We start from the raw sequence: 16469 nt of genomic DNA on the forward strand, positions 1-16469 counted from the left end.
TACATATCGATGTTAACGATATGGGCCTGTAATTTAGTGGATTACTCCTACTACCTTTCTTGAACATTGGTGTGACCTCTGCAACTTTCCAGTCTTTGGGTACGGATCTTTCGTTGAACGAACAGTTGTATATGATTGTTAAGTATAGAGCTAATGCATCAGCATACTCTAAAAGGAACCTAATTGGTTTACAGTCTGGACCAGAAGACGTGCTTTAAGTGATTTAAGTTGCTTCATTATTCCGAGGACATTTACTTCTACTTTCCTCATGTTGGCAGCTGTTCTCGATTCGAATTCTGGAATATTTAGTTCACCTTCTTTTGTGAAGGCATTTCAGAAGGCTGTGTTTAGTAACTCTGCTTTGGCAGCACTGTCTTTGATAGTAAATCCATTGCTGTCACATAGAGAAGGCATTGATTGTTTCTTGCCGCTAACATACTTCACATTCGACCAGAATCTCTTCGGATTTTCTGCAAGGTTTCAAGACAAAGTTTCGTTGTGGGAACTGTTATAAGCATCTCGCATTGAAGTCTGCACTAAGTTTCGAGCTTCTTGAAAAGATCACCATTCTTGGGGATTTTGCGTCTGTTTAAATTTGGCATGTTTGTTTCATTGTTTCTGCAACAGTGTTCTAACCCGTTTTGTGTACCAAGGAGGATCAGCTCCATCGTTTGTTAATTTATTTGGTATAAATCTCTCAATTGCTATTTCTTTGAATTTAAGCCACATCTGTTCTACACTTATATTATTTATTTGGAGTGAGTAGAGATTGTCTCTCAGGAAGGCATCAAGTGAAGTTTTACCTGCTTTTTTGAATAGGTATATTTTTCGCTTATTTTTCGAGGATTTGGGGATTACAATATTCAATCTCGCTATGACAACCCTGTGTTTACTAATGCCTGAATCGGTTTTGATCCTTGTTATTAACTCAGGATTATTTGTTGCTAAGAGGTCAAGTGTGTTTTCACAACCGTTTACTATTCGCGTGGGCTCATGAACTAACTGCTCGAAATAATTTTCAGAGAATGCATTTAGTGCAATTTCGGATGATATTTTATGTGTACCTCTGGAATTAAGAATGTATTTTCACCAACATTTCGAGGGTAAATTAAAGTCAACGCTAACTATTATCGTATGAGTCTGGTTGCCAACAATGACCTTTGCCTGTACTAAGTCACAGGAAGTATCTACTTCAATTTCGCTACAAGTTAAACTACTTCTAACAGCAACAAACACGACACTGCCAACCGTGTTTAGTCTATCCTTTCGGAACACCGTTAGGTTCGTTAGGTTCTTCGCAAAAATTTCGGCTTAGCTTACATCCAGCTTTAGCCAGCTTTCAGTGCCTATAACGATTTGAGCATCAGTGCTTTCTATTAGCACTTGGAGCTCTGGTACTTTCCCAACACAGCTACGACAATTTACAACTATTATACCAATGTTTCCTGTATCTACATTCTTCCTGAGTTCAGCCTGCACCTTTTGTGACTGAAGCCCTTCTTGTGTTTTGCCGAGACCCTCTAACTTAAAAAACCGCCCAGTCCATGCCACACAGCCCCTGCTATCCACATAGCTGCCTCCTGCGTATAGTGGACACCTGACCTATTGAGCGGAACCTGAAAGACAACCACCCTTTGGCGCAAGTCGAGGAATCTGCAGCCTACACGGTCCCAGAACCGTCTTGAGCCTCTGATTCAGACCCTCCACTCGGCTCTGCACCAGAGGTCTGCAATCGGTCTTGTCAACTATGCTGCAAATGGTCAGCTCTACTTTCATCTTGCAAGCAAGACTGGCAGCCTTTACCACTTCTGTGAGCCCCTAGAAACCAGAGATGATCTCTTCTGATCCAAAGTGACACACATCATTGGAACCGATGTGAGCAACCACCTGCAGTTGGCTGCACACTGTGCTCTTCATGGCATCCAGGAGGGCCCTTTCCACATCTGAAATGACTCCACCCAGTCTGCAGACGGAGTGCACATTTGTTTTTTTACCCTTCTTGTCAGCCAAGTCCCTAAGGGTGCCCATAACGCGCCTAATGTTGGAGCTCCCAACTACCAATAATCCCACCCTCTGTGACTGCCTGGATCTTGCATCCTGAGTGGTTTCCCCTGAAGCAGGACAGGCGACAGCATCTGGCTCAGCAACAGTGTCAGCCACAGACAGCACCTGGAACCTGTTTGTCAGACAAACCAGGGAAGCCTTATGTGCAGCTGCCTGGGAAGTCTTTCGCCACCTGCTTCGCCCCAGGGCGACCTCCCACTCGACCACAGGTGAGTGGTCAGCCTCAGTGCGAGCAGTAACTGGGTTGGCTACTGGTGAGGACCTATCGGATGACTCGGACATGCTGGACGTCCGTTGAATCCCCACGGCCGGCCCACAACAGTGGTGCCCACCCACTGCAGCCTCAAGCTGTGTAACCAAAGCCATCACAGCCTGAAGTTTAGAGCAAAGTGTCACCAACTCGGCTAGCATCCGTACACAACAATCGCAGTCCCTGTCCATACTAAAGACCGTGGAAAACTAAACAATGCAGATAAATGGACTATCGGCTCGTGCTGCGCGACTCTACTGTAGACCCTGATGAAAACGCACGAACTGTGACTAGTAATACGTAGGTATTCAAAAACCTAACTACTGAAGGACTCAGGTGAAACTAAATAATTTGCCTGGTTATGTACTTGTAATATGTCACAAAATCGTTTTACTTTCCAACGCAAACGGAAATGCGAGAACAGTGGCTATTAGATATTAAATTTATATGCAGAAACTCAATTAACTAAACTATTAAAGCACACAGATGATGTAATAAAATTCGCTCCTGGTCAGGAGCTCGTAAATGTCACAAAAGTGGTTACTTGCCTGTTGCTGCATCTGTCTCAGTCGACTACTACTGTCTATTCTGTGCAAGAATGAAGAATGAGATGTACTTGGTGAACTATTTTTCACTGTGATTATAGTTCAGAGGATGGCTACCAAGGCTATCCACATAAATTTACCTGGAATGGGTGTGTTTGTGTGTGGGGAGGGGGGATTGCAAGACTCTTAAAATTTCCATTTAATAAATAAGTGAGTTGGTCAGTTTCAAGATGTCATACCACAAGAACAAAATTGTATAGGTGATACAAATAACTTACTATATCCCTGAGAAATGATGGTTATCCACAAAATTTTAGAAGCATTTGAGAATTTTGCAGTAAATAAAACTTGATGCTTCACGTATATTCTGGAGGGCGAGAATGGGGAGGAGGTGGATGTGATGGGGTGCTCCCTTTTTTTGCGGATGCCTATGGTTCAGGGACAAGTGGTGAATAGCAGTGTAAAAATTTTCGCATTGTTAACTATGTAAGCTTTCCTTCCATATCTAGTTATTCTATGTATGGTTCCAATATTTTGTGGCCATCACTTTTCTGGCTATTATAAGTTGGAAGATATGTGCAAGACATTAAATTGAAATGTTAATGCAACTCAGCACAAGCAAAGGTAAGAGTAGTTTTGCAATGTGGGGCACTTGTAGAACAAGTCACAATATGCATTTGAACATACTTAAAGTTATAATGGTAACAAAGAGAACAGAAACATAGAGGAATCCTTGGTCCTGTCTGCATTTGTATTTCACAACATTAGACAAGGCTATCGTTAAGGTAGAAAACTTGCTTTTTTTGTGAGTACCATACTACTTAATACTTTCAGATTTCAAGAAAAACAGCATTTATGGCTATTTAAAAAATGTTAAATATATAAAGTTCAAGACATTTTGGATTCTCTGATTGAAAAAAATAATGTAGAAAGTAAAATTTTCTTTACAAAACAATAGTGTTTTGAGTTTTTGTGCAGTTTAAGAGGTAATTGATTGGCATGGAGCAGTTGGAAGCATTCTGGTATGCAGAGTGGTATTTTAGGGCTGGGACATCACTAACTTATTACCTACCGTCTTTGCTACTACATTGTTTCTTTTTTCCTGAACAAATTTTGCAAACTATAGCTGAATGGTACTTCTCAGTAGCCAATTTTTTGGAGGGGAAAGTTTAATATCTGTTCATGACAAGGTAATTACGGTTCTTAGAATTTATGTTCTTTGAAGTACATTGCTGTTGGTTGCATTAGGAACATTTCTTCAAGCAGTGTAGTACACATATGAGAAAGTTCTTAACTAATCTGGCACAAAATATAAGGAAATGGAATCTGCTCCTGTGAATGAGATTCCTAGTCTCATGATAAAGAACAAAAGGATTCGCTGCAGGTGTTCGGAGCAAGTGGAGGCATTAGGAGCAAGTGAAAGAACAATTTCTTACATCACTTCATATGTTTTCTCTTGTGCATGTAGTAAATCTCCTGATCACTGTCAACCCATGTAATGTAAAGATTATGGTCAAGAATGGCATCTAGTTTGGATTTTGTTTTCCATTGATACAGAATCGTGCAATCTCAAATTCCTCTGAAACTTCATTGTATTCCAATAATTTACTTACAGTTTTCATTTTATTTTGGCACTGGTGAAATGTCAAATCTGTCTTTCCTTCTCTTATGTAATCAGCAAGCAATATCTTAAGAAGTATCACTTAATTATTTTGTGATGCATTGCCAGTTCTCTACTCTAATACAAGAACATAACAATTCTTTGAATTACAAACAATTAACGTCATTATTCAGTATTTGTGCTAATGGAAAATCTTAGTGTAATGTAATTAATTTAATGAGTAAAAGTAACAGTTCATCGAATAGTTGAAGCATTGAGTCATCAAAAGGCACACAAACGAGACTGAAAACTTTGCTAACCTATTTGGAACCATAGTACACATACACAAACATACACAGGCATGCATACATCTGTGTGGTTACAACTTGCTGGTAGAATACAGTGTGTCAGAACAGCTGTTCTGCAGCTCAACTGAGGTGGAACTCGTATTGGGTGGAACAGGAAAGAGGAGAAAGGAGGTGAGGAGTGGGAGTGAGGATTAGGGAATGGACCTAACAGCAGGGGGAGAAAGGCGACAGGTGTATGGAATATGAATAGGACATGGGCACCAACACTGGTGACACTGTACAGCACACTATGACTATGACCTGGTGTGTATAGGTAGGGCAGACAGAATAGAGGATGGGAAGGCTGTGGGAAGAGGGTGTGGGTGGAGTTAGGGGTGGAAGTAATTGTGGGTGGGGTCTATTGGGGACTGAGGCCCAGAAGGATTACTGGTTCGAAGGATGTGTTATAATGACAACTCTCATCTACGTAATACAGAGAAGCTGGTGTTTGGAGTAATGATCCAGACAGCACAAGTGGTAAGCAGCCATTGAAATCAAGAATGTTTTGCTCAGCACTGTTTTCCGCCACTGAGTGGTCAACTCAGCTCTTGGCCACAGTTTGACCATGCCCATTCATTTGGAGAGCCAGTTGGTGATTATGTCCACATAAAATGCTTGGTTGCCAATGTGTTAACAGAGGAATAAATCACTAATCATGTCTTGTAAAATAAATAGATATTTGATTTTTTTAGAGTGAGCCGTATGTTTACAGGTGAGAAAACCCAGCTTCATTACTAAGCCCTTAAAAATTCATTATTGGGGGGGGGGGTGGTATATAGAATACTACTTGTTTAAAGTCACAGACACGTTTAAACAATTGGATCAAGAATAAGATTAAATGATTGCTCCTTCAACACAGTGATCAAAAATATTACATAGCTGCAGTAGCCATCAATAGAACATGACCACCCTTCTTAAAGCCCTGATTTTGTCCCTCACCTGCACATGAAGAGGACTAAGCTGAAATGGTATTTTTCTACACAACATGATCTCCTGCAGGTGTAAATTGGTGCATGAATCCAGCTGCCAGAAGAAACTTGGCAAAATAGTTTGATAAGTTACTCTGAAGAGCAAGAGGTGCAATGAGTGCAATAGAAGATATTTTGAGAAACAGAATAAATAGGTCTCTATTGCAAAACTTTGTCCACTAGCTAACACTAACATTATAATGTCATATATCAGTACGTTTCACATAATTTGCGGTTTTACTTTTGAGTGTAAAACATTAATCTGTAGAGTGTTTATTAATTTCACTAAACACATTACAGCATTTGTGGGAGACTCAATGAGTGAAAGCTCTGTTTTGTGATATCTCCCAAAGGGTAACTTATCAGCAAGTCCAGCCTCTCCTTAGTTTGACAGTGTAATGTAAGAAGCAGCTGCGGATAATTGTAGACTGTGGAGGTGAAATGTCAAAAAGCTGACACATTTTCAATTTTTCACACACCAGTCTCTTATTACATCATATTCTGAGACAATTTCTCATTGTGGAAGAAAGTGATCATTGTTCTGAAGCATATAATAAGGATGAACATCGACTACCATTATCGAACCTCTTGTAGACAGTTCTTTAAACAACAAGGTACATTGTACATTTATTCCTTTTTTAATTTTGCTGTCAAAAATCACACTGTTTGAAACTAGAGGAACAGTCATAAATATAATACTGAAAGGAGCACGAGCACAACTCCAAGTCCCACCTACAGCCTTAATGTGGCACAGAAAGTAGCGAAGTATTCAGCTTTAAAAGTTTTTGACCATTTGCTCAGTAATTTGAAGAATCAAATAATTAAATTAACTTTAATGCAAACTGAAATCGTAGCTGAATGACAACTCCTTCTACGCCAAATAAGAATTTTCTGAATGATTAATATATTATATTTGTATTATATTTATGAACTGACATGATACTCATCATAGCAAGAGATAAATTATGATCCATGGAACATGCAAATAACTCCCTTCTTCACACAGTAGCTGTATGTGTGCACATGTCCATTAATTTGAAATGCTAGGGAGATTTGAAACTAAGGCTATTGCTCTGTATACTAAAATGTGCATATGCCATAATGTTTGTGTTGGTATTCTTCTTGTGTGATATAAAAATTTACTTTCTCAGGTAAAGTACTGGAACAGTTGAGCCAGACCTTAGTTGTGAAAAGTGAATTTTATGGAGATGTTTGCTTGCGAGCAGTGTTTTTGTTGAACAATAATAATCATGTGCTGAAAGCACTCCAACGGTCTGGGTTATTAGATCTAGTAAAACTTTCAAGGCCTAACTGTGAAGAGTGGTACCATAGCCGCATACGTGAACATAAAGATGCTTATACACAAAGGTAAAATAATTATTTTCTAACCTAAATTAGTTGATAGGATTGGTTTAAAAATGTTTGGAAGAAAAGTAGAATTGTTCCTCTTTGATGAAATTCATATGCATTAACACATGTAAGTTCCTATCAATTTAGATAATGGTATGAGAATACCAGGTGTTTTCTAAAGAGTTATTTGATTTCACAAGATTAACTTCTGCATGAATGAAGATAGAAACTTTGGGTAAATTTTAACTCAGGCATTGAAGCTAAAAGTTTATCTTTGCACTGGTTATATGTTGCCAGTTCACGTAGATGCTAGAAGGGCTCTCCCTGGCATAGGTAACTCACACGTGTGCTCATTCATTATGCAATGTGCACCAAGTCAAGATCGTGGCATCACAGCAACAGAATAAGTTTTGGATTCTCTTTTTCAACAGATGCAATTCAGTTCCAACTGTGCAGCATGATTATCAACAGAAATACAGCACTGCATCTTCTACATCTCAAAGCATTCGATGATGGTACCAGAAGTTTATGACACTGCTTGCTTGTGTAAAAATAAATCCACATGTCCTCTCTGTGTGCTTTGTCTGTCTGGTGTGTTTTGTGATGGTGCTTGTATTTCAAACCACACGGGATGCAGTTGCTACAAGCGCATTGTCATGGCCTAAACAATTCATTCTGGGTACAGAGCTGGATAATAACACTTTTCTTTCACATTTAGCTTTCAGTATTGAGGATACATTCCATTTAAGTGGAAAAGTGAACCATCACAATGTAAGTGCCACATACGCTAGCCAAGAACAAGACATACTTTCCAAAGCTTCATAGCTTCATGTGTGTTGCACCAGTCTCAGTCTCTCTCTCTCTCTCTCTCTCTCTCTCTCTCTCTCTCATACACACACACACACACACACACACACACACACACACACACACACACAACACACACACGGTTACAGGAATCATTTACTTGGATCTGTTGGAGAGCTGGCTTTTCCACACTTGTGAGTAGTTGCCAGAAAGTTCATTTTTAAACTGGATGGAGCACCACCACACTGGCATCTGCATTTAACAGCATTTATTAACAAAGAGCAGTCTCAATGGTGGTTTACCTACAAAGAGTGTATGGATCTCTTATTGCACCAGTGGACTCCAAGGTTGTCTGGTTCCATGTTATGAGTTTTTTTCTTGTATGATGGCTTTTGAAAGACTGTGTGCCTCCCCTTCCAACAACTATGGGTGGACTGTGATGCTGCACAGCAACAGCAAACATTCTCACAAAAATATGGGACAAGTTTTGCTAGTGTCTGGATGTTTGTCGTGCATGCAGTGGAGGGTATGTTGATAATCTGTGAAAGATGCACTAAACTGTTGCTCCTAAACGTAATTGTAAAAGATTCTATATGCATGCATATAAAAGAAATGCCCTTGTGAAATCAAACTGCTCTTTTGATAAAACTTTTAGTCCTGTGTGTAAGTAGAAACTGATCTCAAGTTTCTTCCTTTATTAATGCAGAACATACAGTATTATGAAACCAGATGAATTATTTGAAACAACCTGTACATTGGACAATAATACTGTAAGTGCAGTCCACAGAGAGATAAAGATTTTGTACTCATATTTTTTTTTATTTTTCAGTATTGCTCCTTAACCTTGCTTATGTTCATATTTATCCAACAGTCTTTTAGATTTTGTGTGCAATATTAACCTTTTATAATACCAAGGAAATTAGGAAACTGTTTTGTATGTCTTTCTTGTGAATTCTACTAATGAAAAATTTGTTAGTCTGTAAACTTGAATGACTTCCTCTATTAAACCTCAATGGGTTATGTAAACCTCTGCTCATAATTTTCCTTTCAGATCTCTGTACAGCCCTCAATCATAAAAATTGAAAGTTTTCAGTCAAATAGTGAATCAGTGTCAGTGAATACCAACCTCTGGAATCAGTCGGCTCTTTTATGCATAAACAGACATAGTGCTATTGTCCAACTTTTCTCTTACTTCAAGATTCTTTTCATTAAAAATTACATTTATGTGCCTCAGTTCATGGGACAGTTTGTGGATTGGGAGACCATCCTCCAAAACTGCTCAGTGACCAGTGTGTGTACCATAACAGCACATTACAGAAAGTAGTAATAGGATGATGCATGCTTAGTGGCTTTCCATAAACATTGGTTTAAAATTTGGTTTCTTCCACAGTAGTTGGAGTAAAGTGCTCAGTTACATTGCTCCATCAGAATTAGTGCCTTCATCTGTGCTACAGAATGGCAGGTTACGTGATAAAGATCGTGCTGCAATCAAGGAGAGATTTGCTGTAAGTAATCTTCATTTGTAGCACTTTGCTATTAATAATTGATTTATTGCAAGAGAGAGGAATACAGAAATTCTGCTTACTAACTTTTGAGACATGCCCAATTACAACAGGGCTGTCAGAACTGCAAATTATACATATATATTAAATCTAAATTTGCTGAAATTCAAAAAATAATTCCTAAACTATAAGGAGGAGGTTTTTTAAATGGCTCATTTCTTTATTCTTTTTTGTTTTCATAGCATCATTGAAGAAACAATCCCACATAACTGATCCTGTGTTGATTTCCCACCTAAATGCAAAAGTGCGTGTAGCCAAAACATATTGATCTGGCTTGTAACCAAAACATACTGGTTTCGATGGTGATGTTTCGGTTTCTGTTGGAAAACAGTTCTTGAGACAGGATTTCATATGCCAGAAATAAAGCTATAATTTCATGAAGAAAGAAATCATTGCTCACTTGAAAGTAGTGAATGACAGTGGAGATTCACTTTTGAGCGTCACTGATAGCTGCTGACCACTGCGTGAATCATCCTTTGCGTGTCATCATCCGTCATTTTGTTCAGTAGTATAACAATGGAACTTCCCTGTAGAAAACAGCATCGTTTGCAAACAGCCTTGTGGCCTCCCAACACCCCAGCTACATGGAGATGCACAGACAATGAAAATCCAGAAATTGGAAAAGTCATGATGTGATATTATTTCTTCAATGACAGTAGCTGTTAGATTTGTTCTGGTGGCTCGTGACTTACTAATTTGTAAATAGAGGTTCCTTCTCCTAATGTACTATCACATTGCTTACACTACCTAATACATGTATTTTGCACTTACTCTGTTCTTTTTCTTCTTTGAATCAGACAAATAATTTTTCTGGTGTGTCAGCTTCAATTTCCACTGTACTTTTGTTAGATGTTGTATTTGTATGGTACAAAAAGAAAAACTTTTTTTTATTCCAAGTTTAATTCTGAAACACACATTCTTTGATTTTAACAATTGAAGTGGTGCCGTAGTTTGGTGTATCTGAGGACTGGTTTACAAGCCATATCTACTGATCCCGATTTAGACTGTCAGTTGTGTGAGTACAAATTTGATACTTGTGAAACATTTAAGGAAATGAATGGGGTTACAACCACCAATATATATACCCTACCAGTTTCACTTGGCTAATAAGCGTCCTTTCAGTGCATTGGAAGGATCCTACTTGTGTGGATTCTGACTACCATTGACGGGTCCAATATCCTTGACATTGATTTGTTGTAGAATCATGGAACATACTCTGAGCTCAAACATAATGAGGTATTTTGGACAGAATTACCTCCACAATGCTGATAAGCATGACAGAATTACCTCCTCAATGCTGATAAGCATGGCTTTCGAAAATGACGGTCATGTGAAACCCAAATTGCACTTTTCTTACATGACATACTAAAGCGATGGATCAAGGCAGCCAAATAGATGCAGTATTCCTTGATTTCCGAAAAACATTTGACTCAGTACCGAACATGTGCTTATTGTCAAAAGTACGATTATATGGGGTATCAAGTGAATTTTGTGACTGGATTGAGGACTTTTTGATAGGAAGAATACAGCATGTTATCTTGGACAGAGAGACATTGTGAGATATAGAAGTTTTGTGCTCCAGGGAAGTGTGTTGGGACCCTTGCTGTTCACATCGTACATAAATAACCTTTCATACAATGTTAATAGTGAAATCAGGTTTTTTGCAGATGATGCAGTTATCTATAATGAAGTACTATATGAAAGAAGCTGCATCAATATTGAGTCAGATCTTGAAAAGATTTCAGCATGGTGCAGAGACTGGCAACTTCTCTAGACCTGTCCCATACATCCTCCCACCACCACCACCACCACCACCTACTCCAGTGCGGTCACAAGCATCGCCTATCCCCTCAAAGGCAGGACTACCTGTGAAACCAGTCATGTGAGCTACAAGCTAAGTTGCAAACTCTGTGCTGCATTATACGTGGGTAAGAAAACCAACAATCAGTCTGTCCATATGAATGGCCACGACAAACTGTGGCCAAGAAACAGCTGGACCACACCATTGCTGAGGCTCATAACCCAAACACCACCATCACCAAACCATTGCCGAGCTTTCCGCCCAAAGACAACATTCTTTATTTCACTGACTACTTCACAGCATGTGCCATCTGGATGCTTCCTATAAACACCGCCTTTTCTGAATTGCGCAGGTGGGGACCCTCCCTGCAGTGTATGCTATGTTCCCATAACCCTCCTGGCCTCAACATTCATTAGTCTTTGTCCTCACCCTCTAGCCTCCTTCCCTGTTCCCGTTCCAGCACTACACAGTCCTCTCATCTACCAATGCGCCCACAATCTTTTTACCTCCATCCTTTTTCACTAACCCTCCCCCGCCCTCCATCTAACCTCCCGACTGCATCTAGCTGCTCAACCCTCTCTCCAGCTCATCTCTGTATGCTCCAGCAAGCAGCACTTCACCATCCCACACCCTGCTATCCCTCCCCCTCCCTGCCCCAGCTTCCTCCTTACCCCCAGCACCCAGTTGTGTCTCCCATCATGTGGTGCTGCTCACATTGTGGCCTCAGCACCCAGAGACAGTGGCCGTGTGTGTGTGTGTGTGTGTGTGTGTGTGTGTGTGTGTGTGTGTGTCATCACCAGTTATGTTGCCAGAGACAGCACACTAAACCCTAATTTTTCTTGCTTTGAATCAATACTGTCATAATGTGCCATCTAACAAAGCTTATTTGCTTTTATGCCTGGGAGTGTAGATGGCTTTATGAGTAATAACATGCAATAAGTCTCATGCAGCAGCAATTATACACCTCTTACGAAAATACTGCTTCCACGGTGATAATTATAAGCAATAATAATTTGTACATGGTCTTCCCACTTCTCACAATTTTGTTAACAATAATTAGTTCCATGAGCATTACTAATAATTAAAGAGGTTGTTGTTTAATTAAACTAGCAAACCCAGCAATGCTTTGCAAATGCTAAACATGTATTGGAACTGGATACATCTCCAAATCCCCTTCTTCGCCCCGCCCCCCTCCCCTCTGTCCATCTCCTCCACCCTTCTTTATCACCTCTTTCCCTCCTCTCTCCAACTTAAAGCCTTGTTTATTGTTATTGCAAACGAAACCTTGATTGGAAATGAAGTCACTTAAAATGAGTAGGTAAATTGGTTGGGATCATTGTTGTATGGGGCTCTCCAGCTGCTGGATCTGTAGTGGTACTAGTTTCAGTGACAGTATTTTGCATAGTTTTAATCTGTGAAGGGCTGAATTACAAAGTTTCAGACAATTCAAATTCTGTTATAGTATTCTATGAAAGTGCTGGCAGGTCGACAGACACACAAACAAACACAAACATACACACAAAATTCAAGCTTTCGTAACAAACTGTTGCCTCATCAGGAAAGAGGGAAGGAGAGGGAAAGACGAAAGGATGTGGGTTTTAAGGGAGAGGGTAAGGAGTCATTCCAATCCCGGGAGCGGAAAGACTTACCTTAGGGGGAAAAAAGGACGGGTATACACTCGCGCGCACACACACACATATCCATCCACACATATGCGTGTGTGCGAGTGTATACCCGTCCTTTTTTCCCCCTAAGGTAAGTCTTTCCGCTCCCGGGATTGGAATGACTCCTTACCCTCTCCCTTAAAACCCGCATCCTTTCGTCTTTCCCTCTCCTTCCCTCTTTCCTGATGAGGCAACAGTTTGTTGCGAAAGCTTGAATTTTGTGTGTATGTTTGTGTTTGTTTGTGTGTCTGTCGACCTGCCAGCACTTTCATTTGGTAAGTCACATCATCTTTGTTTTAGATATATTTTTCCTACATGGAATGTTTCCCTCTATTATAACCATATATATATATATATATATATATGGAAAGATAATATATATGGGAGAAACAATTTGTCCAATAATTCAAATGCCCTGCTATTGTAGTTAAAATTGACTGCCAGAAAGAAAACTATAGCACACATTTTCACAGCACAGAATTTTCTACCTCATAGTTAGTTTTAACAGGAGACCTATCCTGGTCCACCTTACTGTATTTCATCAAACTGTTGGAGAGGAGGTAAACTCTAATTTTATGCATATGATACTTAATAAACTTTTCAGTTTCATCACAAGTGAGCTGTTACACATTTTTGTTGGGCAGAATGGTAGCTTTATTTCTTGTCTGTATGATGGTTTAAAGAGCAAATAAAGAGATCTATTTTCTGTAAGAGAAACAATATAATTCTAAACATACCATGAAGCTTGTTTTTCTTCCAGGGATTCAACAAGGAAATGGAAGACATAGCAAAAGTGCAGAGGAGTTATTCAATTCCAGATGTTGAGTTACGAGAAAGCTTAAAGCGAGATAATAAGGAATACATACTTCCAAAATATAATGCCTTTTATGAAAGGTAAGGCTTTAATTTCAAATAAAAAAGACCCCCACTCCACACACACACACACACACACACACACACACACACACACACACTAATTTGTGACATAAATTAATTTTTAATTTTTCTCTATTTAGGTACTGCAACATCCAGTTTACAAAGAATAAGGAAAAATATATTAAATATGATCCAGCAGGAGTATCAGAAATGATTGACAGATTTTTTGATGTCGCAGCATAAGTTATCTCTGTAACATAAATAAGCATTGTAAATTTGTGAATTAAATATGTATTTACAGTTTGTTAATTGAAATTGAGATTTTATGTGCCTTTGCAGCAGTCTAAAATGCAGTATTTTCAATTTGAGCAATAATGAACAGTTAATTCTACCAGGATACATAAATTGTTGAATATTAATAATAATAGAGCCGGCCGGAGTGGCTGTGCGGTTCCAGGCGCTACAGTCCGGAACTGAGCGACCGCTACGGTCGCAGGTTCAAATCCAGCCTCGGGCATGGATGTGTGTGATGTCCTTAGATTAGTTAGGTTTAATTAGTTCTAAGTTCTAGGCGACTGATGACCTCAGAAGTTAAGTCGCATAGTGCTCAGAGCCATTTGACCCATTAATAATAGAAATGCATCATACTTGAAAGATTGCATTGAAATTGGGGTCTCAACCTTAAAAATCAAATGAGAAGCAATTATTTAAACAATTTTCTTGTTTGAATTAGATACAGAGGTAACCAGTTTGTAAAAATAAAAGTTTCATAGTATGGGAAAGACCTAAACTGTATGTTGTGCTACAGTTACAGATCTGTTTTATAAATTTTCTGGCTGTGTACCGGTCTCCGGTCTCGTATTTATTAGTATCCTTCAGTCATCAACAAGCAATATAGTTTCTGAATAGCACTTTAATGTGCTATTTAAAGTTTTGAAATGTACAAGGTCCGGCAGAAAAACCTCCCCTTTAAGGAAAGCTAATAAAAACAAAACCAAATAAGGTAGAACAATTTTATTTATACTAAATAAAAGTACATATTATGCCATTTTAGAAAATACTCTTATGGTCTTACTTTTTAAATAAAACATCCCTTAAATGGCTTCCTGCACTGTCGACACACTGTTTGAGTCTTTCCCTGAAGTTATTCATTACTCTTTGAGTCATTTCAGATGGAATAGCTTCAACCTCTTGTGTAATTGCTTCTTTCAGGGCTCGTAAAGATTGTGGACGTTGTTCATAAACTTTTGCTTTTAAATAGCCCCAAAGAAAGAAATCACAGGGCGTTAAGTCCGGCGATTGTGGGGGCCAGCCAGTGTCTCCACGCAACGAGATCACATGTCCAGGAAACATTTCCTTCACCAATGCCAGTGACTGCCGCGCTGTGTGGGCTGTAGCACCATCTTGCTGGAACCACACGTTCTCTATTTCACCAAAAAGCTCCCTTAGTTGCGGTTGGAGAAAGTCGCGGAGCATGGCACAATAGCGTTCACTGTTGACGGTTAAATTCCAGTCATTTTCTTCGAAAAAGTAAGGACCGATCACTCCGGAATTGTAAACGGCACACCATACTGTTACTTTAGGGCTATGAAGTGGTCGTTGATGAAGTTCTTGGGGATTGTGTTCACACCAGTACCTGCAATTTTGGCTGTTCACTGTTCCGGCAAGGTGAAAGTGTGCTTCATCAGAAAAAATCACAATATCGTTGGGACGAATGTTCCGAAGGAGGTCTTGGCACAAACTTACACGGACACCACAGTCTCGTTCACTCAGTTCCTGCGTAGTTACAATTTTGTAAGGATGCATTTTAAGATCTCGATGCAAGATTCTTCTCACACTTCGATCAGATATCCGTAATGCTGCCGCATGCTTTTTAGCGGATCGTCGAGGAGATTGTTGAACTGAAGCTCTAACTGCATCAACATTTCCGGGGCCTGTTGCAGTCCGTGGTCGTCCAGGTGGTTTCCTTTTTAATGCGGAACCTGTCTCACGAAAGTTAGCAACCCAAGAATAAATTGTTTTCTTATCGGAAACAGGGTCCCGTCGTCCGAGCGCAAAGCGAACGCGAAAAGCACGTTGAGTATTAATAGGCGATTCGCCATTTTGAATAAAATCTTCCACTACGAAGGTACGATGTTCACCAGACCACACCATGGCGTACACTGAAAACGGCACGTAGGCAGCTACTTAACGACGCGCCCCCCACAACTCTGCTCCTTCTACTGTCCGCTGCACGTTACTTTGTAATCGGGGAGTTTTTTATGCCGGACCCTGTAATTACCTTTACTATGGCTCTTGGGATGTGTTGATGCAACTATGTAATATTTAAATGGAGAATCTGCTCACTACTTTCAGGTAGTAATACCAGTTTTATAGTCTGAAGATGATACACAGGTGCTCTGTTGAATATGGCATAGTTCAGCAACAACATCTAAAGTAATGCTCAAGATCCTTAGAAGTCAATCTATTGGTCACAAGGATACTACTCTGTTTTCCCACACTAAGGTTAATTTTATAAAGACTGGGTTATATTTATATAAGTGGATGACATTAATGTATAACACTTTAATTTCCAGTTAGAATTTTATGGTCTAAACAGAAGATGCAAACAGGTCAGTTCCCCTTACTATGTTTG

At 39.5% G+C, this 16469-nt stretch overlaps 1 protein-coding gene across 2 annotated transcripts in view; it reads left to right on the forward strand.

Annotated features, from left to right (window-relative positions):
* Positions 1 to 14149, forward strand: part of LOC124595552 (exocyst complex component 7) — a 123857-nt gene extending 109708 nt beyond the window's left edge. For both annotated transcript variants that reach the window (XM_047134332.1, XM_047134333.1), the window contains exons 11-14: positions 6926 to 7142; positions 9322 to 9436; positions 13719 to 13852; positions 13975 to 14149. In XM_047134332.1, the coding sequence (XP_046990288.1) occupies positions 6926 to 7142; positions 9322 to 9436; positions 13719 to 13852; positions 13975 to 14077 (569 nt within the window). In that variant the 3' untranslated portion in view covers positions 14078 to 14149. The remainder of the gene's footprint in view (positions 1 to 6925; positions 7143 to 9321; positions 9437 to 13718; positions 13853 to 13974) is intronic.
* Positions 14150 to 16469: the final 2320 nt, after the last annotated feature.

This window comes from Schistocerca americana, chromosome 2 (assembly GCF_021461395.2).
Source record: "Schistocerca americana isolate TAMUIC-IGC-003095 chromosome 2, iqSchAmer2.1, whole genome shotgun sequence".
Classification (NCBI taxonomy): Eukaryota; Metazoa; Arthropoda; class Insecta; order Orthoptera; family Acrididae; genus Schistocerca; species Schistocerca americana.